The sequence below is a fragment of the Berghia stephanieae genome, chromosome 2 (genome assembly GCF_034508935.2).
Source record: "Berghia stephanieae isolate SIO BIC M18660-M18661 chromosome 2, UCSD_Bste_1.3, whole genome shotgun sequence".
In the NCBI taxonomy this organism is placed as follows: domain Eukaryota; kingdom Metazoa; phylum Mollusca; class Gastropoda; order Nudibranchia; family Aeolidiidae; genus Berghia; species Berghia stephanieae.
Genome location: NC_088361.1, coordinates 99,930,956 through 99,958,455, shown reverse-complemented (window position 1 = coordinate 99,958,455; position 27,500 = coordinate 99,930,956). Strand labels below are relative to the sequence as shown.

General features: G+C 36.7%; 2 protein-coding genes and 1 long non-coding RNA gene across 7 annotated transcripts in view; all 3 read right to left on the bottom strand.

Annotated features, from left to right (window-relative positions):
• The window catches only part of LOC144966036 (uncharacterized), a 40,503-nt gene extending 32,276 nt beyond the window's left edge, over positions 1-8,227 (bottom strand). For 2 of the 4 annotated variants that reach the window (XM_078902028.1, XM_078902030.1), the window contains exons 1-2: positions 7,871-8,227; positions 992-1,121 (exon numbers count right to left, since the gene is read on the bottom strand). In XM_078902028.1, coding sequence (XP_078758154.1) covers positions 992-1,121; positions 7,871-8,096 — 356 coding nt within the window. In that variant the 5' untranslated portion in view covers positions 8,097-8,227. The remainder of the gene's footprint in view (positions 1-991; positions 1,122-7,870) is intronic. The other 2 variants (XM_078902029.1, XM_078902031.1) reach the window with 1 other exon arrangement.
• Positions 8,228-15,938: 7,711 nt separating this feature from the next.
• On the bottom strand, positions 15,939-20,192 carry LOC144966035 (uncharacterized). The gene is made up of 2 exons (XR_013644146.1): positions 18,877-20,192; positions 15,939-18,517 (listed from the first exon to the last, which is right to left on the bottom strand). It is a non-coding gene; the product is annotated as an uncharacterized LOC144966035 (long non-coding RNA).
• Positions 20,193-20,354: 162 nt separating this feature from the next.
• Positions 20,355-27,500, bottom strand: part of LOC144966034 (uncharacterized) — a 47,364-nt gene continuing 40,218 nt past the window's right edge. For both annotated transcript variants that reach the window (XM_078902025.1, XM_078902026.1), the window contains exons 7-8: positions 26,017-26,195; positions 20,355-22,576 (exon numbers count right to left, since the gene is read on the bottom strand). In XM_078902025.1, the coding sequence (XP_078758151.1) occupies positions 22,414-22,576; positions 26,017-26,195 (342 nt within the window). In that variant the 3' untranslated portion in view covers positions 20,355-22,413. The remainder of the gene's footprint in view (positions 22,577-26,016; positions 26,196-27,500) is intronic.

Here is a 27,500-nt window from a genome sequence, read left to right as displayed (position 1 = left end):
AAAAGCGAATTTGTGCTTTTCATTGGAAAATCTTGAAAGTTCCTTATTTGGAGCACAGAACTAATAAGGATATTTTAGACGAGGTAGAGGATTGAGCCGGAGAACAGGAACCTCACCTTGCAATGATACGGATACACACTTGTAATTTCTTGTACACACCCACCCTATCATGTGCACACTGCCACATAAAGCGAGGCATTGTGATGTGATGGCAAATGTCACTTCTGCTCACTGAGTCCCGCCTTTCTTGCAATACATACACAATGCCCCTGCCCCCACCCCCCTCCCTCTTTACCCCTATGCCCTGATTGTTAGAGTGATTAACACAGCCAGATATCACCATCTATCATTAGCATAGATCAGGTGAAGGAATAGTAGATAAGCCAGAAATGATGAGTTTTCCTTGTTCTAATTCATCTAATTCGCTGGTCAAAAAAAAATTATAATTATAATCTTCGGACATGCAAGGGTAATTTCCATACATATAAACAGTCCCATTTGTTGTTTTTTTACATTCCTCCAGATTGCCAAATCAGGACAGTTGGGCCACTATGATAATGTGAAACTCTACAAGATGATTGCAGTATGTAATAAGGCTCACTGAGTTCAGAAAAAGATGTAATATTTTTATGCTAGTATTGTATCTATTCAGCATACTCAAACTAATCAGTGTTTGAATACTATACACCGGTGCTGGACTCTGGAATGTTACAGACCTGGTGTTTGTTGTCGACTCAAAACATTATGTCTGGTTGCAAAATTATCCCTTCTTTCTTTCAGTTCTACAAGAAAATATGTTGTCCGTTGCTATATGTAAATACCAATTTTCAAAACGCTCACTCGGAAAAAAAAATCAGAGAATTTACCCCTCATTTTCTTATTATTCAGTAATATTCATGAATACTGAATAGGTGCTGGCGACTTGCTAAGGACTTGATCCAAGATATTGGTACCTGCAATTTCAAATGATCATTTTGGTCTTCTCTATTACCTGAAGTAAATTCCTGTTCCAAAGCAACCTTGAGATGCCATATTAACATCAAATCCTTCTTCACAAAGGCTTTCCTTCTTGGCACTTGTTCCATGATAAAGATATGTTTCATTCAATTTGAAGTTGGGGTCTTGTATAAAGAAATAGAGAGAAAATTTACTGCAAAGGGTGGAATCCATATTTATGTTAAAAAATTGCAATGAAATGAAATCAAATCTACAGCTCATTTGTGAACCCCGTGGTTCTTATTTGTAATTTGCTTTTCCAGGTTGAATTTCAGATATGTAAAAAAAGAACTCCTGATGCAAATAAAAAAGAAATTATATACCTCAGCTACCTCGTAAAACTGTATAACTAAATTCCTTACAGGGAAGACCTGGCTGAATGGATAAAAATAATGATGATGATGATAGTTGATATGTCTGCGAAGTTATAAAATGCACCAAAATTACAACAACAAAAAATAATAATAAACAAAAATGAATATAACAGCTCCAAAAAAGAACAAAATACAAAACACGGAATGTTTCAGGCTCAAAACCCTTTTTCAGTCAACAACAAAGACATAAATACATTACTAAATGCCAGATAGATGGCAGATAATTTTTAGGTCCTCTCTGTAGAAAAATCTTGGAAAGTAAACAAAAAAAAAGGTTTTCGATACATAACTAAGGAGTTCCAAATTGAGCAGAATTAAAACAAAGCATAAAATTAAACTCTAGTATAACTTGTCTTCCCCTAATTTTCAAAATTTTGGTACCATCAGAATTGTATTGAAAAGAGCTTTATAATGATACAAGTTTCATTGAGCTCAATCCAATTTTAATTTTTTTTACCAAAGTACATAGATTGAGCCCTCTGTATAAAAGGGCAAAACGGGGCACTGTTCAGGGTTTGATGTCCCTGATGAGATTGGCCAGATGTGTTTGGTTGTGTGAAGCAATTTAGTCCATACATCACAGACTTTTTTTTTTTCTTCGCATTTGTGATTTTATTATTATTATTATTATTATTATTATTATTATTATTATTATTATTATTATTATTATTATTATTATTACTATTATTACAGGTACAGGCCTGTAAATGGTTGGTGAAAAAATTGTCTGAACTTTTTGAACACGCGAAAATAGACCAACAGGACAAAAATATGGATTAATTAATAAACACAACACAGATATTACACGTCAATCGATTAGTCAAATCATGTCATTTTCCCCAACTAATTTATAATACAATAAACAGGTCCATATTTCATGGTAGCTACCAAAAAAAAAATCACAATTATTTGAAAGACTGAGTTAGTTGTAAAATGAAAGGAAGAGAACAATTCCTACCTTTTTGAAGGATGTGTATCTAGTGCTTGACACGAGAAGCTGCTTTATCTTCGTTCCTCTTTGTGTTAAATTTTTAACTCTCTCGAGTTCATATGCATGGAAAATCGAACAACTTTGTTCGATTTTCAATGAGGATGAACTCGAGAAAGTTAAGCTCTTTCTTTCATTTATTTGGATTAATTCTTATGAAAGAAGAAGAAGAAGGAGAAGAAGAAGAAGAAGAAGAAGAAGAAGAAGAAGAAGAAGAAGAAGAAGAAGAAGAAGAAGAAGAAGAAGAAGAAGAAGAAGAAGAAGAAGAAGAAGAAGAAGAAGAGGATGAGGAGGAAGTGGTGGTGTGGTTGTGTGTGGAGGAAAAAAAAGAAAAATTAAAACAATCACGGTTGGTCCTACTAATTGCCGTCCGGAGCCTCTAGAATACTTTAGATGACCTCTGGACAGCAATTAGTAGGACCGACTGAAAGAAATGCCAGCACGAGGAGCTTTTGGAAGGTCTCCCCTTAGGACGGCTCCGGACAGCTTCCCTAGGAGGACCTACTAATTGTCGCCCGGAGGCCTAGGGAAGCTGTCCGGAGGTCAACTAGCTTTCTCAAGTCAGTCGGAGGCCCTCAGAGCTGTACGAAGCTTTCTAGAACCCGAATGGAAGGCCTTCCAAAAGCTCCTCGAGCTGGCATTTCTTTCAATCGGTCCTACTAATTGTCATCCGGATGCCTAGGGAAGCCGTCCGGAGGTCATCTAAAGCATTAGAGGGCCTCCGAATGGCTTGAGAATGCTTTAGATAAGCTCCGGACAGCAATTAGTAGGATTGGTCCCAGTTGTGAGGAAAGAATACATCCGCTGAGAGCATTTGAAGAAAAATATATATTAGAAGAAAAATATTTATTTTGTTTATTTTTATTCAGTTGACATTCAGCCTGAAACAGAGAAAGCATGGGGAGGAAAATAATCAGTCGGAATTATGTGTGTGTCTCGGTAGAAAAATAGAAAGAAAGTGCCAGATCCGACACACACTGTGCATGTTAGTTGATTACTGACTACTACACGTGACACTGTCACCCCTCTCTCTCTCATCTGTGGCAGTGAATACATCCACATCTAGCGGAGCGTGTAGATGGAATGATAATATACCTAGATAACTACAGTTGTTTTGTCTTTGACGCGACAAATAAAATTTTTTTTTTTAAAAGTCGGCGTTCGAAACAGAATAAAAACTTATTTTTTCTAGGCACGAAATAAAACTCTTTTTTTTTCTTTTTTTTTTTTTTTTTTTGGTTCTGTTTATTTGACAATTTATTTTTACTTTTAATTTTTAAATTATTTTTTTTAATAGTCAGTACTTAACAGAATATATCGAGCAAAATTGCACTGTCTGAAATCCGACAATAGTTGGAAGATTTACAGGCCTGTTATTATTATTAATATTATCATTTTGACACTAAGACTTGCTTAATTATGTTTCTTGTAAGTTTGCTTTCTTTTTCAATCGGGTATCAATGTATGATACTTGATTTCGTCCATTTTGTAAGATGATTAAGATTTTAAATGTATTGTCTATTAGTTTTGGACCTAAGTGCGCACTTAGGACCCTTTTCTTATTTTACCATAATCATTCATTTTTTTATTTAATTTTTTTTTTTTTTTTTGCATCTCATCCTAAAAATTTGACACTCAGTCTACATAATGGGGCACATTATTACATAGTTGAAAACCAAAGTGGTGTAGGGAGCGAAAAGACGAATGGAGCTTTGGACGAAGCAAGCGGTGTCTTCCTCTCTCTCACAAATCATGAACTGATAACAACAACAAGCTAAGACCTCTGATCAAACTTTTCTCTTTTATTGTCATTCAAGTTTCATTAAATTACTATCGTTTGTGTTTAATCATTTTGTCCTTAAGTTATTTCGAGATCTTAAACTGATGACCCCGACGCTGAACATGGCGGAACAAAGAAACGAATTTTCTGACCTTTTGCAACAACTCCTTGTCCTCCAATCCTCCCAACAAAGTCAAAGCACGGTTGGGGCAGTCTCACTAAAACTGCCAGAATTCAGAAGATGACAGATATCCTTTACCGCACATTCAGGACTTCAATAGACGACTTGCAGGGTGCAAAGTTTTCTCTAAAGTCGACCTTGTTAGGAGTTATCACCAAATACCCGTCGCAACTACATGCATTCCAAAAACCGCAATAACTATCCCATTTGGCCTCTGGGAGTTTGTACGTATGCCATTCGGCCTTAAGAAAGCTGCCCAGACATTCCAGAGGCTTATGGATGGAATCCTGAGAAACGCTCCTTTTGCATTCGACTACATCGATGATATTCTAATAGCCAGCTACTCCCAAGAAGAACACAGTGAACACCTTCACCATCTGTTTCAGCTTCTTTCTGACAATGGGTTGGTTATCAACAAAAGCAAGTGTGTATTTGGGGCTAGCGAACTTGACTTTCTTGGCCACCGTATCACATCGCAAGGTATTCTTCCACACCCTGACCGAGTTTCTGCATTAGTCAACAGTGAACTCCCAACTGACCGCACCGGGCTCCAACGATTTCTCGGCATGATCAATTACTATCATCCGTTCATGCCACACATCGCTGACACACTTGCTCCACTGCATGCTCAGGCAAGCGGCAAAGGTCAACGCATCGAATGGTCTACAGACTGTCAAAAGGCTTTTGAACAAGCCAAAAACTCTCTCAAAAACATCGTCCTCCTCCATCATCCTCGTCAAAATGTGCCGACGAGCCTCACTGTCGATGCTTCAAACGTAGCTATTGGTGCGCAAATAGAGCAACTACAGGATGGTAAATCGTGGATTCCCCTCGCTTTCTACTCACGGAAATTGTCTGAAACAGAGAAAAAATACAGCGCATTTGATCGAGAACTCCTCGCCGCCTATTCCGCAATCAAACACTTCAGACATTTTCTGGAAGGCCAGTCGTTCACAATTTACACTGACCACCAACCATTAGTTACAGCGATCAGAAGTCAAACGGATAGATCGCCGCGGCAGACGAGACACCTCTCCTACATAGCCGAATTTACTACATATATACAACATCTCCGAGGAAAGTTCAATGTCGTCGCTGATGCCCTCTCCCGTTTAACAATCAATGCATCATCCAAGGGAGATCACAACCTATCCCCGGGAGATTTTGCACATTTGTCTAAAGACCAACGTGATTCAGGAGAGATGGAGAGTTACATGTCGAAAACAACAGGCTTAAATCTCCAATATGTCGACTTCGACACCCATGTCATCCTCTGTGACACGTCAACTGGAAGACTAAGGCCCATTCTACCCAAATCGTGGACACATCTGATTTTCGACCAATTGCACGGCCTATCACACTCTGGCCCAAGACCCACACAAAAATTCATTTGTCAGAGTTTGGGAGAGTATGAAATGAGATATTCGTCGCTGGTGTAAAGAGTGCCATGCCTGCCAAACATCAAAGATCAGTCGACATACCAAATCACCGTTATCAATTCGCTCACCACAACCAGGCACACGATTTTCTAACCTACACGTTGACCTTGTTGGCCCTTTACCAACAAGTCAAGGCATGTCATACATTTTCACCATAATAGACCGTTTTACTCGTTGGCCCGAAGCAATTCCACTACCAGATGCACATGCTACGACATGCGCACAAGCTGTTCTACAACATTGGATATCGCGGTTTGGTGTGCCAACAGACATTACCTCTGACCGAGGTAGACAATTCACCTCGACACTTTGGTCAGAATTTGGGAAGTTGCTCGGCATCAAGACCAACAACACGACGGCATACCACCCACAAGCAAACGGGATGGTCGAGCGCTTTCACAGACAACTCAAAAGTGCATTGAAGGCGAGAACAACTTCTCCAAATTGGTACTCGGAACTCCCATTGGTTCTTCTGGGAATTCGTTCTTCTTGGAGACTTGAGGCCGATTGCTCACCTGCCGAAATGGTTTACGGTTCAACACTATGTCTTCCAGGAGAAATACTGCAACCCAAAAACACTCCGCACATAGAACCTAGTTCAGATTTCGTGAAACAACTCAAAGCAACCATGCAATCACTGGCTTCAACTCCGCCCAACTTTCATGGGAATCAGCCTATTTACATGCCTACCAATCTAACTTCTACCGGTTACGTTTACGTTCGCATTGACTCTCATCGTTCCCCTTTACAACGGCACTATGACGGCCCTGATCGAATTTTAGAGACAAATGACAAATATTTTGTATTAGACATTAAAGGAAAAAAAGAGAAGGTAACTGTAGATCGCCTGAAAGCAGCACATATCGCTCCAACAACAATACAGCAAACAAGGAAGCCCCAATTAGGACCAGGTTCAGATACAAAACCTGCTACATTGGAAGATACGGTATCGGACAAAACATGCCCAAATAGAGATGTTACAATTACCACCAGGTCTGGTAGACAGTCAAGGCTCCCTCCTCGATATCAAGACTAGTGCTGTAAACTATGTGGTATACAGCTGGGAGGGGGGTAGTGTAGGGAGCTTTGGACGAAGCGAGCGGTGTCTTCCTCTCTCTCACAAATCATGAACTGATAACAACAAAAAGCTAAGACCTCTGATCAAACTTTTCTCTTTCATTGTCATTCAAGTTTCATTAAATTACTATCGTTTGTGTTTAATAATTTTGTCCTTAAAAGTTATTTCGAGATCCTAAAGTGGCAATTCTGACTCGAGTCTAAATAGTCTCCTGTGGCTATTCAGACGCAAACTATAATGTTCGTGCGCATACAGAGGGGAGAACGGCACAATGTGGGCAGTAGGCAGAGGGTGGGAGTGATAAACAACTAGAAAAAGAGCTTGCTCATATCACCAGCTTATACTACTTTGGACAGTATAAGGATTGTTGCCTGTCTCACACTATCAGAATATGTAATTTTATAATAATTTATTTTTGTCCTGCTTTTACTTGGACATCTTGTTATGTTGTTAGAAAAGCTTTTCATTTAGGCTATCCTACAATTACTTTGACTTCTGTTCCTTTTGACGAGTTATAACTCTTTTCTTTTTAATTTCTATCTGGACTTCCAATTGATCCATGATTTTGTCTTTCTCGTCAAATAAAGCGGGTTTAACTACCTGTTGATAATTACTACAATCGTAATTTTGATTTGCATTAATTTTATGCAATTATCAATAATTCAAATATTTTTTTAAAAAACAACAACAAACAAGCAAAAACTATACTGCCACGGAAGACTATTCAGGCAGAGTCTGAAGAATCGGTTGATTGCACATGCGCATTGAAATTTGAGTCCGAATAGCCATGGGACTCAAGTCAAGAATATTTCATTCCTTTTCCCCTATTACTTTGATTATCATTTTAATTAATGTTTTAGTTATTTCTCTATATAAGAGTAGGTAGGTACACCCGACAGAGCGAATGTGGCAACCCGAATAGGACCAGTTCCAAGGTAAATAAAAAAAAGATGGCAACCCTCTCGTCAGGGACATCAACCCTCGAACAATACCCAAAATGGATTTATCAAATACAAGAAATCTATCACTTTTACCTCTGGGGATTCTTTCGTCTATTTCCTTCTTCTTATGACTGTATTTAATCCACCCGTTGTAGTTCCCCAAACGTTCAATTGTTTTAATCGAAAGCCCAGCTTTCTTGAAGTCGGATTCAATATGACAATGAACTTCACTGTTACTTGTGACGTCTTCCAGAGAAAATATATCATTTTTCTCTGGCTCAATCAGAGGTGGCACATCGAATGATTTCAATGAAGTCATTATAAACGCTTTGATTTGTTAAAATGTTATTACCCCGACAGTCTCTGTCCTTTTCTTTGAGTTGTAGTTTCTAGTGTTGGGTTATTTGATCGCTTTTACTCGATCGACGACCGGGCGCCAAGCCACGAGTCAGTGCTCGATCTCAATGCCGGAAGAGCGAGTTAGTAAAACGATCACTCGATCGTAAAACGATCAAGCGGGTTGTGAGCTTGAGACGATCTTGACACGTGAGACGAGCTTGAGACGATCAGGATTCGAGCGAGCGGAGGGGTAACGAGTGTTTCGAATCATTTCAAATTCAAACGATCACAGTTTGCCATCCGATACCAATCGCCAATGTTTGCACACGGTAGTCTGTGGTTCTTCCACAGCCCTCACTCCTTGTCAGATGTTAGTGTGTCTGGGTGGCAGTGGCAGGGAAATTCGTATAGGTGTATCACGCGTGTGTGACAAGACTTCATTAAACCTACTAAAGTTTGACTATCACACACACACACACACACACACACACACATACACACACACACACTAAGGCTATTTCTATGACACACACGCATCCCTCTATCAATGAACACTCCTACAGTAGTGCGGCTATGTGGTCTAGTCATGACGTAACTATAGGTAGTACTCTAGTCGACCATGGCTCTCGTGCATTATAATGGTCTAGTGGTATGACACCCGCTTTGGGATCGGAAAGTCCTGGGTTCGAGCCTCGCGCTCGGTGCATAGTTGAGTCTTTGGACAAGGCTCTTTACTCACATTCTCTCACCGTACTCAGGTGTAAAATGAGTACCTGGCCGTTAACAGCGTTGTCTTTGTCTGAAAAATTGTAATATCGCCTAACAGGCGGCATGTCCCGTCCTACATATTAAACGTTGCTGTTGACCGGGGACCCCTTTACAAAGCGCTTTGATCACATTTAGTGGATATTGTAAAGCTCAATTTTTTAAAGTAAAACATTAGCTTTGAATATGGAATGTTTCAATTTTAGATGCCTGTGTATTCTTTGTTAGTTCCCATCATCATCATCATCATCATCATCATCATCATCATCATCATCATCATCATCATCATCATCATCATCATCAGGGGCAGCGGTACGGTCTTTGGTTGACACCCGAAAGGTACCGAGTTCGATCACCCGCCGCTGAGTGGTCTTGAGCAAGTCACCTTGCCCTAACTAAATTTGCGGCGCTGCACTGCGGCTATCGCTTGGGTTATTCCAGTCTTCCCTTAGAATAGACCCGAAAGACGAATCTCCCCTATGGGATGAATAAAGGGAATTATGTTTAATTTATTTATCATCACCATCATATCAGCGGGATCATCATCATCACCACCACCACCACCACCCTAATAATAATGGATAAAATAAATATCAACACATTTCAATGTAATAATCAATCTAAAATCAATCAGTGCTCCTAAAAGACCCTTTGATTTCTTTGTCTAATTCGTTCCATACTTTTGGAGTCCCGACAAAGAAAGATTTTCAGCTAACTATAGTTTATATATGGGAATATTAATCAGTCGTTTATATTGGAATCGGAGTTGTCTAGCAGGTGTATTAGTTCAAAGCGCATTTCCAAGGATTTACCATGCTCAATGAACTTCACAATATTTTATTTAATTTATTCCTCCGGCACGCCATATCGACCATACATCCATTTCGTACAGTAGGTACCGATCGCTGTTTGGAGTCTTTTTGTATTAAAGCTCTTTACAATACCCGTCATTGCTTATAAGATAAGATTATTAATACATTCACACCTGAGTCAAGTGCCTGACACACGGACTTAACGTCTGGATCACAATTTTCAACAATCACTGTCACTCATCCGGCCATTGACAAGGCTTGATTTTGTGACAAGAGACACCGTACCACTGAGCGACCGAACCAATAATCACCATCTGCGCCATCGTCATCATCATCATCATCATCATCATCATTATCATCATCCTCATCACAGCCGTAACAGCCAGCAAAACCACAATCATCATCTTCGGATCCGGTCTATCCGTGTGGGGGGTGGGGGTGGAACCTGCTAAAGTATTTCATTTTTTAAACAGAAACACGATAATCATCATCAGCATCATCATCGTCATCCATTGTCGTCGGCATCGTTATCATCGTGTCCGGGCAATCCGTGTGTGTCTGGGTGTGGAACCTGCTAAATATTATTATTATCTACCTACCTAATAAAAACACACCATTCTTGTTCATTTATTTTTCAAATAATGAAATGAAAGGCACGACCTTTCCCGCACACACAAGAGGCGATGACGACCAGTGACAAATTATGGGAGGTGGGGGCGGCCGACAACTTTTGGCGCGACATAAATATGAAATGTTAAGGTGACAGCGGGATGATGGTGGTGGGAGGGGGGGGGGTCTCAACCCTTCACCATCAACAACTGTTTGATGGCGTGTGTGTGTGTGTGTGTGTGTGTGTGTGTGTGTGTGTGTGTATGTGTGTGTGATGCGACGAACGATCATAATCAAGGCTGCCAGACAGCCAGATTTCTTCTTGCCCAAGTAGTCAAATAGACCCCAAATAGCCCAACACCACAAGCATTCTGACTCCCTTGAAAAACTCATTTGTTTTGATTAACAAAACAATCGACTACAGTTGGATAAACTTATCTTTTCATTTTTTTTAAATAAAAGATTTTTTTTTTTAAATGAATAATAATAGAAAAGCGTTTCTTAGTAACCAATTTTGAACTTGGCCATCTGGCAGCCCCCATCATAACCAGCTGCAGTCAAGCCAGCCACAGACATAAGAGAGGGAGGGTATGTGAAGTTTCCTGTGGCAAACGAGTTGCTCGTGTTTTTTTTTTTCAAACGAATCACTGCTCGATGACGTCACTGACTCGAAACCCGCCCGAAACCGACTCGATTTTAGAGGACTCGATCGAAAACCCGCTCGATTTGATCGTTTCAAACTCGACCCAGCACTAGTAGTTTCTATTCTGGGATTGGGCAATAACCAATACTAAGTACTAAGTAGCAGTTTCAATTTCCCTAATCAGCGTGAAGTAACATATAGAGTTACTAATAATTACAATATCACTATAGAGAATAAGCTCATTAAAAATGTTCTGAGCTCATTAAATACTGCAGATGACTAAATTGGCTTCATTCAATAGATTATTATTTTCAATACCCACAAAAATCGGTTAGAGCCCATGCTTCCAGTTTCTAAGAAAAGTCTCAACAGAAAGTCACGTGAATTATTTGCACATGCTACCTACGGTGCTGGGTCGAATCTATTTTTAGAAATCTCAATTATTCCGAGTCCGAGTCCTCTGGAAGGTAGGTACAAGTAGCGAATCCAATCCGATTCCAATAAATGAGTCCTTGCGGCAGACGGAGCTGGAATTTATGGCGTAAGATGCAGTCCTACTAATTGCTGTCTCGAGTTCTTCGGAGGCCGTCTGATTATTTTGCCTTTCGATTTTTAAAATGATTTTTGATTGTTAACAAAATGGCCTAAAATAATAAAACTGGACAGAATTTTGGCGTAACAGAAAAGTTTGTTATAATAATAATAATAATACATGACATTTATAACGCGCATTTTCATCACTGGGTGATGCTCAATGCGCGAAACAATAATACAGTGACATTATTATACAAATGAAACATTATACAAACTACATCAACATAATATTATCATTATACAACAATGTAATAACTAAACATAAAGTCATTAATACAAGATATGTTATAATACATCCACATGCTATGTCAAATACGGAAATAATATAAAATAATGATATAATACATAAACTAAATTAATATTCATATTGGGGTCAAATTACAAAGATGCATTAATCAAGATGTGTTTTAACAAAGAGATGGTGTTTTAACTTTGATTTAAATATTGATAAGGACTGCGCTTCTCTTATTCTTTTAGGAAGAGAGTTCCAGATGGAAGGTCCGACGTGACTGAACGATCTGCCGCCGTAAAATTTATATTTATATTTATTTGTAACAATTAATTTTGTAGAATCTAGTGCAGAACGGAGACTCCTCGTTGGCTTATACGTTTCTAAAAATTCAGTAATATACAATGGTGCTTGATCATTAAGGCACTTATAGCACAATACTGCTAGTTTGAATTCGATTCTCACTTTAACTGGTAACCAATGCAGCTCATACAAAAGTGGCAATGAGTAGGATGTTATCTTCTTTCTTAAAATCAATTTAGTAGCCGCATTCTGGATACTTTGAAGGCGTGATATTTTATCGTTGCTTACACTCGAGATTAACGAATTACAGTAATCTATTTTAGATTGTATGAAAGATGTTATTAGTTTGCATGTTACTTCTCTTGTTAGGAAAGGTCTAACTGAAGCAATTCTTTTTAATCCTATTGTCAAACTTCTACATAGAGAATCAAACTGTGCCTGCATAGTCATATGTTGATCTAGCATTACCCCGAGGTTTTTCACACACGTTGAGAGGTTAATTGTGCACCCATTTATATTTAGAGTAAACTTCAGAAAATCATCTTTCAAAACACTTTTTCTACCACACACCATCACCTCTGTCTTTTCATTATTCAGCTTTAACTTGTTAATTTCCATCCAGCATTTAACATCTCTAATACAGTCTTCAACACGGGTAATCAATGATGGGATATTACTAGGGATATCGCTTACATAGATCTGAGTGTCATCAGCATAGAAATGATACATTAATTTATTTTTAACAAAAATATCCGAAAGAGGTTGAGTAGAAAGAGTAAAAATAACAGGACCAAGGACAGACCCCTGCGGAACGCCGTAATTTAGAGGAAATGACATTAACGATATTAATCTCAAAGAACACCCGGAAAAACTACAAAATCGAAAGAGAAACGTTTGCCATATTCTAATGTTCAGGGGAAAATGTTGATCTAACGTGGGTTTTTGAAGAAAAGTACGTGTACATATTTACTGGTCTGATAATCGAACGCAATTACGGGTTTGATTTAACTCTCCTTACCAGCTATTTTCAGGATTTTCCCCAAAACTTCACACCCAACTAACACAAAAGTATATTTTTCATCACTCAAACTCAAACACAATAGCAGTAAGTTCTAGCGATAAATAATGTCTTGAGCAAAACATGCTCTACAACACATTTTTTCATTTTCTTTAATTTTTTTTTTTTTTTTTTTTTTAATGTACAAGAGAAATTTGAATAAGAAAAGATGTTTGTTGTATCGTAACGAATGTGACGATTTTCCTATGGTTGGTAAGGAGAGGGTTAACATTGATGTAATAGATTATATTTTGCGTTGATTTGAAAGTGTTATCGTTACAAAAATGAGCCCAAAACAATTATTCATCTTCATCTGCCATTTGCTTGTGAATGTATGTATGTATGTATGTGTGTATGTATTTGTGTATGTATGTATGCATGTATGTATGTATGTATGCATGTATGTATGTATGTATGTATGTATGTATGTATGTATGTATGTATGTATGTATGTATGTATGTATGTATGTGTGTATGTATGTATGATGTATGTATGATGTGTTTCCTTGTTTCTGTCAGAAACTGAAGTAGGCTAGTCTATACCTACTATTGGCTCCGTCCTGGGACTGGGTCTGCTGGTACTCCTTGTACATCTTTCCGACTCCTCCGACCAGCAGGGAGTGTAAAATTTCCGTTTGCCCTGTGGAATGGAGCAGTGAGCGCTCTTAACCAGCAGTCTGTTAAATCTGATTATGTTCTCGGACTTGGGAGGAATAGCATGGCAGACCTGCTCGATATAAGATATAGATTTCTCCCAGTTAGCCTTCCTTAAGTTCCATGTGCAGAGTGGGAGACACTGCTGGTTTTTTGTTTGTTTGTTTTGTTTTGTTTTTGTTTTTTTGTTGTTTTTTTTTTTGGGGGGGGGGGGGTTGTTGTTTTTAAGGGTTTTACGGCGCTTTAAACACGTTTAAGGTCATATCAGCGCCAGTAAAAAGGATGAAAATTGGATAGTAAAAACATTCTAGATGTACAATCAAAAGGACTTGAGGAAAAAGTAAGAAAGGGGAACGGTACAAAAAGGGAACAGATGTAGATTCCAAGAGCACACTTATCAGTGTACTAGCTTTGAGATTACCAAAATGTTTCACCCCGACACCAGCACAAGATCTCACTAAGAAGAATGAACTCAAATGTTTACATATCATATGTTACAAACATTAAAAAAAAATAACCGTACATAACAGAGAGATAATTTACAAGGAAAAAAAATATCATCTCCCATAACTATAACTATACATTCAACTGTTTCTCCTCCACCAAGAACAGGACAAAACGTAGTAATCTCAAACCAAGACAAAGACAGAAAGCAATTGGAAAACAGATACAAGGGGATATTAAAAGATGCAGCAGTACCTCCCTGCCCACTGTGGGAGGTCGGGAACCCCACCCAGAGAGAGAGACTGCACTCTCGGGATTGTCACCCCAGCCGTGACAAATACCAGCCTGTGTTGGTTATGCGAGAAGTCGCCAAGGACTGTCCGCTTAACCTGCAACAGTTCCCCTTCGTCATAAAGGTGAGATCAGACTCCTTCTTATGGCGGGTGCCCCCAAAGGTACCCTTGGCTGTAGGATCATACACCCGTTGCAGATCGTTAGTTACAGTTAATCCATGAGTGAAGTTGTCGAACTGCCACGTTGCGGTCTCATTAGCCCCACTCATGGTGATGGCTATTAAAGTCTCCCAGACATATGGAAGGATGGCTAAGCACCAGGACCGGTGGTTTAGTCCAAGTCGCTCTTGGTGGTTTGAAAATGTGCAGATACAACCCACCTACCTCCACAGAAATTATATTCACCCCATTGCTGTCCGTAACGCTCTATATGGCCTTAACCTTCGAGGGCCCTTTAGTGCAAATGCTAATACCTCATTTGAACCTCGAGGTGTCCTCGAATCGAGAAGATTGCTCGCCTGAATAAAGATGGGTCTCCTGTAATAGGAGAATGTCAACGCTATGGGTGGCCAGTAGCTTTGATAAACGCTATATTTTCGTCACACTCCGGCTCTCGATATTGAGGGACAATAATATTATGTTTGTCAGGTCGCTGACCCCGATATCTCATTTTCCAGCTAAAGTTGAGTTGGGACGTTTGCTGATTTATCGACTGCACCGACACCCCTGGCAACAAGGTCGCGGTAGTTAGCTTGGTGGCCGACTGCTTCGCCATTGACTTTGAGATCTAGACAGAACCATGATAGATATAAATATAAGTGTGGAGCCTGGGCTAGCAGAGGCCATTCAGGCACCGGGTTGTATCTCCATTTCGTCACATATTATTATTAAGCACTTCGTATCGGCTCGGCTCGATATCCAGGATGGTCTAGTGACGGTCAACCAGAATTACTCCAATGTCAAGGCGGTGATCCAAGACGCGAATTTGTTGCCACAGGGTGGTAGACTTGACACAACACAACACTCAACCAGATGCTCTGTGATTTTGGGTTCTTTGCCGCAACATGTAGGCCTCCGTTATTGTCAAATAAAAAAAAAGATAGTAATAATAAATAAATAAATAAATAATAATAATAATAATAATAATAATAATAATAATAATAATAATAATAATAATAATAATAATAATAATAATAATAATAATGATAATAATAATAATGTAATAATAATAATAATAATAATAATAATAATAATAATAATAATAATAATAATGATAATGATAATGATAATGATAATGATAATAATAATGATAATAATAATAATAATAATAATAATAATAATAATAATAATAATAATAATAATAATAATAATAATAATAATAATGATAATAATAAAGAAATCACACATATTGATTCAAAATTATCGTGGCGTTACTTAATTTATTATTGTTATAAAAAATACAGAAATCACAAAAGATATTCAAAATGTGTATGGCGTTTTTCAACTTATCATTGATATGAAAAAATCATCATCCTGGAAAAAAATGATTAATGGAGCATAATAACTTGCTATCAAATATTTAAAAAGAGAAAACCTAACAAAAGTGATACTGATGTCTTGCGAGAGACCATCACATACATACATGTGAACAACAGGCTGGAATGATAGAGTTTGAGTCATTATCATTATACCGTGGGTCTTCATCTAACAATAGGCTGGTGCCAACGAGGGTCTTTTTTCTGCTACGACAGAAAATTAGGAAAAGAGACCGGCAGTCTTGTTTTGTGTGTGCATGTAATCAATACAGCAAATCGATTCCGAACAGAATTTTTTTTAAAAACCCAAGAAATAGCAATGCTGAGTTTGAAGATAGATTTTTTAAAAATAAAGAATAGATAGGGTCTATAATTTAACCCTTACACTTACACGGTGGATTAGATCTCACTTTATCAGATATTATTATTATCATCATCAAAAGAGAAACTGCGATTAAAGGTTGATTAAAGCCATAGTTGAAATATTTTACTGCTCTCTCGGTGCAAACAATTTATTCTCCATTTCAATCATGAAGGGAAACCTTATCTAAAACTAAATCCGTGTCGCTGTTAGGGGGTTAAAATAGCTGCAACATGCACAGCCATTTGTAACACTACCAACTCCTATCCTTTTTACTGTACTAAGCCATCAAACAACTCATTGGTTCTTTCATCTTCCCCCACCTTTCACGTGTATTATTATATTGCCATGCCTTACTCCTCCAATCTCAGGGTAAAATGAAAACTTTCTGCTTGGTTTGTAAATAATTTGTCTCGTTCAAAACCAACCTCTGCTTTCTTTTGATATTCTTATTCATTGTGTATTCCTTACTGCCGAGAACAATGGCACCATCATTTTGATATGATGATGATGATAATGATTGTTTTTAGGATTTTTTACAGCCCCCGTGACACTATTAGGTCATTTCAGCGCCAATTAAAAAGGAAAATGATAGAGGAAAGTTGTAGTTTTGAAATTATAATTATAAGCACACAAGAAAAAGAAGGGAAAGGGGGCTGGACCGAATACGGAACAGAAAATTTCACAAGCAATCTATAAATGTGCAATTTTTGACATTATCTAAATGTCCCACCCAGGTGCAAGCAAAGGATTCCACTTTAAAGGGACTCAACAGCATTCTTCCATCTTCTTCTGTCCTTGGCACAGACCTTTGCCTTTCTCCAGGTAAGATTAGACCTTTGTCTCACTCCAGGTAAGATTGGAGACACACAAATCTTGATGAAGGCTTCTCCTCAAGTCTGTTTGGACGACCCCGTTTCCTGTGGATTCCATTCGAGAGCCTGCTTGGTTATAGTACAGGGCTCTTTCCGCAGGGTATGGCCAACCCATCGCCCCATTGTTTTGTTTTTGTTTTTAAGGGTTTTACGGCACTTGCAACACATTGAGGTCATATCAGCGCGAGTAAAAAGGGAGAAAATGGGATAGTAAAAAGTTCTAAAATTACAATTAAAGCACCCAAGAAATGGTAAGCCTAAGACAAAAGGGAATGGTACAAATAGGGAATTGATGTAGATTCCAAGAGCATACGATCAATGTACTTAGTTTGAGATCACCTAAAAGTCTCATCTAGACACGAGCACAGGTCCCTACAAAGAGGTTTTTTTATGTTTTTAAGCGTTTTAAGGCGCTTGCAACACATTACGGTCATATCAGCACCAGTAAAAAGGAAGAAAACGGGATAGTAAAAAGTTCTAGAAATACAATTAAAGCACAAAAGAAAAGGTAAGACAAAAGGGAATTGGTTCAAATAGGGAACAGGAGTAGATTCCAAGAGCACACAGTCAAAGTACTTAGTTTGAGATCACCTAAAAGTCTTATCCACACACAAGCACATGTCCCAACTAAGAGGAATACACGCAAATGTTTACCAATCATATAATATAATATATAAACTAAACATAATACAATGCATAACAGAGATGATTTACAAGAAAAAAAATATCATCTCTCAAAACCATAACTATACATTCGACTGTTTCCCTCCCAGCCAAGGAACTCTGGCATGGATCAGGACAAAACTAAGTAATCTCATTCCAAGACAATAACAGGAAACAATTGGAAAACGGGTATGGGGGGATAGAAGACATAGCATGTACCTCCCTGCCCACTATGGGAGGTCAGAATCCTCACCCAGCCTACTAAGAGGAATACACTCAAATGCTTACAATTGAGAACAACAAATATAATAATAATGCATAACAGAGAGATGATTTAGAAGGAAAAAATATCATCTCCCAAAACAATAACTATACATTTGACTGTTTCCCTCTCAGCCAGGGAATCCGGCCAGAGCCAGGACAAAACCAAGTAAACTCATTCCAAGACAAAGACAGAAAGCAAGTTGGAAAACAGATAAAGGGGGATAGAAGACATAGTAAGTACCTCCCTGCCCACTATGGGAGGTACGAACCCCACCCAGATCGCCACTTTCTGCGCCTGACCTTTTTTGTTTGTTTGTTTGTTTGTTGCTTTAGGTCTCTTCCAACACAATTGAGGTTATATGAGAGACCGCTGAAACAAGAAAACAAGCAATCTAACAAAAATAGTACAAATGTAAATCAAAATCATAACCTAAAGATATCATAAGCTAAATTATAAATTACCAAGAACAAACAGGCAGAAGATTTACAGAAAAAAAAAATATATCCCCTGTCAAAAATACAATCACAAACCAAAGAAGCAGGATAGGCTAGTAAAGAGAAGAAGAAACGACATCACTATCGGATCGTATACCCATGCGAACATCATAGGTATATGATTCAAGGGTGATGCTCCCATCCAACCACCCGCTGCGCCTGACCTGCACAGACATTTGTTCTTGGTTTGTTCTTGTCCAAAGGTCAGCATTTGGCACTTTGTCAAACCAATTCAACCTGAGTATTTGTCGAAGACAGCGACTCACAAAAGTTTGCATCTTGGCTGATGTGGTCAAGGTTGTTCGCTAAGTCTCTGACCCATAGAGCAAGACTGCTTTAACATTAGTGTTAAATATTTTAAGCTTGGTGTTTGTGGATATGCTGGACGCTTTCCATATTGGTCTCAATACTCAAATGCTTATGAAGTACAATATACAATATTCAAAACTAATAATTATAATAGAACATAACAGTAACAGAGAGATGATTTTTACAAGGGAAAAAACAAGATTTCTAAAAAAAAAAAAAGATAAAATACATTTGACTGCCTCACTCTGAGCTAAGAATCCCTGCCAAGACCAAGAAAAAGCCGAGCCATCTCAAATCAGAACAAAGACAGGGATCAACATGGAGAGGAATAACATATACGAGGGAATAAAGGTCACAGCAAGTGTCATCCAGCCCACCATGGAAGGTCAGAAGACGATGATGATAATGATGATGATGATGTTTGTTTTGTTTGTTGTTTTTAAGGGTTTTACAGCGTTTGCAACACAATAAGTTCATATTAGCGCCAGTAAAAAGGAAGAAGTGGGATAGTAAAAAGTTATAGAATTACAATTAAAACACCCAAGTAAAGGTAAGACAAGGGGAATTAGTTCAAATAGGAAGCAGATGTAGATTGCAAGAGCACACTATCAGTGTACTTAGTTTGAATCACCTATAAGTCTCATCCAGACACAAGCACAGGTTCCCACTAAGAGGAATATACTCAAATGTTTACAAATCTTATATAATACGTAAATAAAACATAATACAGTGCATAACAGAGAGATGATTTACAAGGAAAAACCTTCTATACATTTGACAATTTGCCTATCAGCAAGGGCATCCGGCCAGGGCCAGGACAAAACCAAGTAATCTCATTCCAAGTCAAAAACAAAAAGCAAATTGGAAAATAGATATAGGGGTATAGAATACACAGTACGTAAGTACCTCCTTGCCCACTATGGGAGGTCAGGAACCCCACCCAGCTAGTGACGATGATGGTATTTAACAAAAACTGGAATAAACCATTAATTTAAGAAAATAATATCGAATCACATTTATAAATCTTGTCAACATCAAATGGATTTTAGAATGCAGCGAGTACTATATTTAATAATAATGATAATAATAATAACAATAATATCATAATAATGATAATAATAATAATAATAATAATAATAATAATAATAATAATAATAATAATAATGACAATAATAATAATAATAATAATAATAATAATAATAATAATATAATAATAATAATAAATAATAATAATAATAATAATAATAATAATAATAATAATAATAATAATAATAATATTATTATTATTATTATTATTAGTAGTAGTAGTAGTAGTAGTAGTACTATTTATTATTATTATTATTATTATTATTATTATTATTATTATTATTATTATTATTATTATTATATTATTGTTATTATTTTATTTTTATTATTATTATTGTCTTTGTTTTAGTTGTTGTTATTATTCTTAATATAATTTTATAGGTAGACCACCAAGGTAGACCACCCACATCAATTTATACTGTCCTCAATCGAGACCTAAAACGCCTTTTAAAAAAACAAAGAATTAAAATCAAAGGAAGACCTTATGAATTTAGCATCCACAGCAAAAGACAGTGAACTGTGGAAGGCAGGAAATAACACAGATGATTAGAAAGGCAGCCAAGGCGTCCCGATCGGATGATTAGGAAGCAAAAGGCCTTAAGTCAGTAAGTCATTATTATTATTATTATTATTATTATTATTATTATTATTATTATTATTATTATTATTATTATTATTATTATTATTATTATTCCGTGGAATAGGATGACTAAGACCAGCCCCAAATTTGTTCCCCCCACCCCAACCCCAGATTGAAAATCATTAAACAACTATGGTAAAATGTACATCAATTGATAGATTTCACCCTTTCCCACACTTTAGAAAAATAGCACCTGACGGGCTATTTCAATGTCTAGATAAATATATAAAAGATGTTTTTAAAAATTGGTCTAAGGACATTTGGGATGTGGTCTTAGTCACCCCATTCCACGGTAATATTAATAATAACAACAATAACAACAACAACAACAACAACAACAATAATAATAATAATAATATTAATAATAATAATAATAATAATAATAATAATAATAATAATAATAATAATAATAATAATAATAATAATAATACCAATAATATCGCATCAATCATATCATATCAATATGCTCAATAAGACAATTCTGAACTGAAATGTTTATACTTTAAGAATAAACTAATACACATAATTATGAATATGCTATGTCATTTCTAAAAGAAAACCTCATTAAATAATAACATTGGGTGTTGAGTTGCATATAACGAAGAAAAGTCATTTATCATATTCATAAATCACAAAACTGGAACAGGCATTTGTTAATGTAGAATGTTTGCTTTAAATCTAAGTTTGTACAAGTGATTAATTGTTTTAAAAGAATGGTATCCTTACATTTGATGATCAGTCCCCATCATGAAGTCTCATCCTACGTGATACCGTGTTAAGTATTATTGCTGTTGGCAAGGGACCTTTTGTAAAGCGCGTTTAGTGACTATTGTACTATATAAAAGCTTTTTCTTTACTTCTACTACAACTACTGCTACTACTACTACTACTACTACTACTACTACTACTACTACTACTATTACTACTACTACTACTACTACTACTACTACTAATAATAATAATAATAATAATAGTATTAATAATAGTACTGTTGCTACTACTACTACTACTACTACTACTACTACTACTACTACTACTTCTAATAATAATAATAGTAATAATAATAATAACAATAATGACGACGACAATAACAACAACAACAACAACAATAATAATAATAATAATAATAATAATAATAATAATAATAATAATAATAATAATAATAATAATAATAACAATAATAATAATGATGATGATGATGATGATGATGATGATGATGATGATGATGATGATGATGATGATGATGATGATGATGATAATAATAATAATAATAATAAATCTGTATCTTAAATGTAAAGTAAATCAAAACCAGGGGAGAGCAATTAGGTTAAATCACATCCCCTTTTTTTATCAACCAACAAGTTCAGCTGGTAATAATCAGGTAGGCCGAAGCTTAACAAAAACAATATAAAAAAGAACAAATTAAATTTATAAATTGAAAAACGATGATTTTTCGATTCAAATGACTTAATAATTTGATCTTGAGAAACCATACAATGCGTCTAAGAAACATATATGCACTCTTAAAAATGAGTCAAGCGTCTAAGAAACATATATGCACTCTTAAAAATGAGTCAACTACATAATGTTATTTTTCTACCAAGTCCATTTTAAAGACAAAACTAATTCTTTTAAAAAGACTTATGAATGCACGTTTACATTTCTGTTAAAAAGGCGTACTTAATCTTGCATAATAATAACTATTTAAACTATTTAGGCAGCCATCCACCTCCGACATTTCCCTGCTTGTCATAGCCTTTAGTGATACACCGAATTCCTTTAATTCACCACAGACTCTCATCAAATAAGTATCATCTGGATAACCAAACCTGAAAGAAAAGGGAAGCAGGAGATTACAAATATTTTAAACCCAGATCAACTTGGGACAATGTTTTTATTATAGAGAAATAACGGTGCTTAGAACATTCAAGTGCCAGGAAAAGTAAGACAATAGGGCAGCCCAGAAGAGATGAGATTTTAAAATGGATAGGGCTATTCTTCAGTAGTGACGTGTATTATTTATCGTGCAACTTGGGAGAAACATATATATGGTTGCCGGTTTGGTGTATTGTTCTGCTAAATCTCACAAATTTGGCATTTTCATGGGATTAAAAATTGGGCTTATCATTTTAACATTTGTCTCAGACCACCATGTTTTACATTTTTAATAAGACATTTACATAAATAACGCGAATGTATGCTTTAAAAAGAATATGTATTTCTTCAGAAAAAGTTGGCATATTCCTTTGACTTGTTTGGCACTTTTTTTTGTCTCCCTTCAGATATTCATCAAAACTGACAAACAGGTACCAGCGTCAATTCATCAAAACTGATGAGCAGGAACTAGTGCCTGTTCATCAGTACAGACCAAAAGCCACTTTCATTTTTTTTAAATTTGAGTTGGCCGGTCTGCTTTTAGTCTGGTCATAGCCTGATCTTTGCAATCAGTTGTTGGTGCTTGACTTTGATCAAACATTGGTATTGACCTAGTGCTGAATTGTCAATTGCTTAATAAGTACAAGAAGTGTTCAAATCTATTGAAAACTTTGCACCTATCTGTTTGTTTCTTTCAGTCATTGTACAATCATTTGATTAGACCCAGATATATATCATAATAAATCTCATCCTTTTCAACTACACATTTCAATAACTCGTGCAGCATAAGTGCAAAAGTGACGGAACTCACTAATGCACAATGGTCTCTCACTATGGTCACCTTATTCTAGGGAGAGTAAATAATAATAATACATGGGTGCCAGCAACTGAGGGTGCTGAAACCTGAAATCCATATTTGGTCAACTCTCGAAACCTGAAAATACTTCCTTTCATAAAGCAGATCTAAACCCTACTGTTCTTGTATGCTTTCCTATAGCTATGATATACCTGAAGAGATGTTAATACAAAGCCTTTAAAAATCTGAAATTTCAGAATTATTAATCCTAAAAAATCTACATGGTTGTTATAGTAGTGGTAGAAGAGATGATGATGTGGTGGTGGTTGTTGCAGTAGTGGTGGTGGTGGTGGTTGTAGTAGTGGTGGTAGAGATGATGATGTGGTAGTGAATGATGTAGTAGTCGTGGTAGGAATGATGATGTGGTGGTGATTGTTGTATTAGGGGTTATAGGAATAATGACGGTTGTAATAGTATTGGTGGTGGGTATGATGATGTGGTGGTGATAGAGATGATGATGTGGTAGTAGTTGTAGTAGTAGTGGTGGTAGGAATGATGATGTGGTGGTGGTTGATGTAGTAGTGGTGGTAGAGATGATGATGTGGTGGTGGGTGGCTGTAATATTAGGAGTGGTAGTATGAATGATGACGTGGTGGTGGTTGTTGTATTAGAGGTGGTATAGATGATGATGCGGTGGCAGTTGTAGTAGCGATGCTAGAGATGATGTGTGTGGTGGTGGTTGATGTAGTAGTGGTGGTAGAGATGATGATGTGGTGGTGGTGGTTGTAGTAGTAGTGGTGGTGGTAGGAATGATGATGTGGTGGTGGTTGTTGTAGTAGTGGTGGTAGAGATGATGATGTGGTGGTAATTGTTGTAGTAGTGTGGGTAGGAATGATGACGGTTGTAATAGTATTGGTGGTGGAGACCATGATGATGTGGTAGTTTTGGTGGTGGGGATCATGATGATGTGGTGGTAGTGGCTGTAGCGGTGGTGATATGGGTGATGTCACAGTAGTTCATGATTGCATAAAGTTCTTAATTCCAGGTAGTAATATTTTGGTCGATTTAATTTTTTTTTAAATTAAATTTCCGGGACAAAGAGTAAACCACTGTATTTTTCAGCCATTATTATTATCGAATTTCCGGTTTCGCAGACGTGTTGAATGACTGACAAATGATTCCGTAAACTAGAAAAGTAGACGAAAATTTTTTTCTTAGATTTACTGGAATTTATTTTTTCTTTTCATATTTCGGAAAACTTGAAACCGGAATCAGTCCACTTTGGAAGCTGTGAAGCTGGAATTAAGGCATATGCCGGAAAAACTGGCTTCCATGATTGTATCAACAGTTATGCTCAGTCTGACAGTTTATACAAACCAACTGTCAGACTGAGTATAACTGTCGATGTTGCATATCCATATTAAAAAAAAATTATGGTACCTTCTTGATAGTCTATGGTGTGCTTTAAGAGTGCTCAATAATTTTTGGATTAGAGCATTATATATTACAAAAGGAAAAATAACCCACTCATATTTTAGCCAGAACGGTCGTTTGAGTGCTCTTGCACATCATTCAGTCTGCAGAGACGCATATCTAATACAATTACAGTCAACACTTGTTCATCAAACAAGCATTCAACAAATTTTACGGGTTCCACTAACAAGGACAGAATTCCCAAATTATGTCCTTCATTGTGCTTGTAAATTAAGACCACTTTGAATCTCTCCCCCTCCCTTCCCACTCCAAACACCTTCCACAGAGAGAGAGAGAGAGATAGAGAGAGAGAGAGAGAGAGAGAGAGAGAGAGAGAGAGAGAGAGAGAGAGAGAGAGAGAGAGAGAGGGGGGGGGGAACAAAGCAAGTTGCTTATAACCTGATACTGGCAACATTAGTATGTCATAAAACAAGAAGATGACCACTAAAAGAAAGTTACAATAATTACTGCGAGTTGTATTCAATGGCTCAATCAATTTTATAATTTGATTCCTTGAGCACCACTGACACTTTTCATGTTGGTCTTGTCATCTTAAGGACTTGCTTGTTACCCGAAGTAATCAAACACATAGAATGGAATGTGAGCATTTATCACAATATTTTGACACACTGACAAAGAAAATGCATTGCGACACCTGACAACGCCATAAAATTTACTTTTATTTGTAATTTGGCATTGACATAAAAAAAAGAGTCACAAGGTCTATGATTATAATTGAACGCCCCTTAGAGGAAATAGGACTAACACAAATAGGTAAATGGAAATGTTGAAATACTTATATTTTTCTCCATAAAGTCATGGGGGCCAATGACCCCCAAATCAGGAAATCTTACTTTCTAGTATTTTTCTCTTTGAAAGTCATAGGGGCCATTTGGCTTCTAAATTGGAAAATCTCAAATTCTCATTTTAGGAAAAGTCACCAAATTTCAGGAGAGAAAAAAGTCAAAATTTGACTGTTTTACGAATAAAAAACATACCCCTGGGGTCCTTTTGGGCTCGAGCATGAAAATAGGGTTTAAGGGTGATCTTGACCTAAAATTAGAAAATCGTATATTCTTGGAGCTGAAAACAACATGTATTTCACAAAACAGTATTTTTACTTACTGATGTCCTTTTTGCAGAGACGTTTTGTGATGAATGCCATTCCATGTTATTTGATTAGGCTTTCCAGTTGTAATGGAAGTACCTTTTGTAAATGTTAGACGTCTACGAAAGGCTACCAGCAGAAGTTTTAATACATGAAGCCCCTCTTTAGTATCTGGGAGATAAGCTGTCCAATGTGGCTGATAGTATAAAATACAGAATTCAATCAGAGAAAAAAATAATAAAGCAAGCCTGTTTTCAGGACTTGACAGCATATTTGGCAAAATCATACTCAATAAATACTTAAATATAAACATAACATTGACCTCCATCACAGAAAGTTTAAACATTAAGACAATAGAGCATTTAAACTGTAACAGACCTACCTTTGGCGATCTTTAAAAAAAAGAAAGAAGCACTGGATTTTTTTTTAACCTTGAAAACTAAAAACCTGCATCAACATGATTTTCACACTTAAGATTTATATTTACTTATATAAATGTTAAAATTGTCATAATTAAATGCTTTTTGAATCAGATGTAGTGTCGTTCAATATGAGTAAATGAAGATGATTTCACACTTTTTCCTGTAAAATCTGAAACTGTTTTGGCCAACAATCTGCATACAGATTTTAGGATGATAATCCACGAAAGGTATTTTCTTACTGTTGCAACCAACTTACAAACCTTTTACAAAACCATTAATTTTTGTTATTTGGTGTGCTAAACACGAATATGATCATGAAAGCTATCACAAATCAGCAGATTCTGTGTAAGATGTTTTTAATGTCTGGATGCTTGCTATTTTTGGCGAACTAATTCTTATTTGTCACACTTTGTCATGTAATCTTCTTATGAAAATATGACCTAAACCCAAGAAGAATGTATGAAAGTACAATTTCAGCTATGACTGTACAACAATTTTCTACCACAAACATTAAATCGTACTGGGAGCTGCAGTCTTTAATACCTTATCGGTTTTCTCATCATCAATCATTATTATCATTATTACACTAGTGTTCCTCTAAATGTCCAGTGCTTGGGAAGCAGAAAAAACAGGCATTTAGGCAGAACTAAGCATTTAGATGAAATTATCAAAAGCAAGATGAATACAAACATGAACATTTATATCACGCATTTCAACTGATTCACAATTATCATTACATTCAACAGTACTTTGTTCCACCAGCAGGCCACTTTTAACATTTCAAAGTTGTCTGCTGGGCATCCTTTTGTCGCTACACTTAATTTTTGTTACTGTCTAAAGTTAGGTACCTACTCATTCACATCTCCTGTGATAGGGGTAAATGTGTTTTGACAGCCTTACCTAAGAGCATACTCAAGGGTCAGTTTTCCAATCACTGTAATCTGCCTGGTCACTTATCTGTGTTACATTACAAGCCAAACGAATGTATCGCTCAGCCACAGACATTTACAAAGAGGGGCGATCAGATCAGAATGAAGACTTTTGACATGCACACACAAAAACACACACTCTCTCTCCAT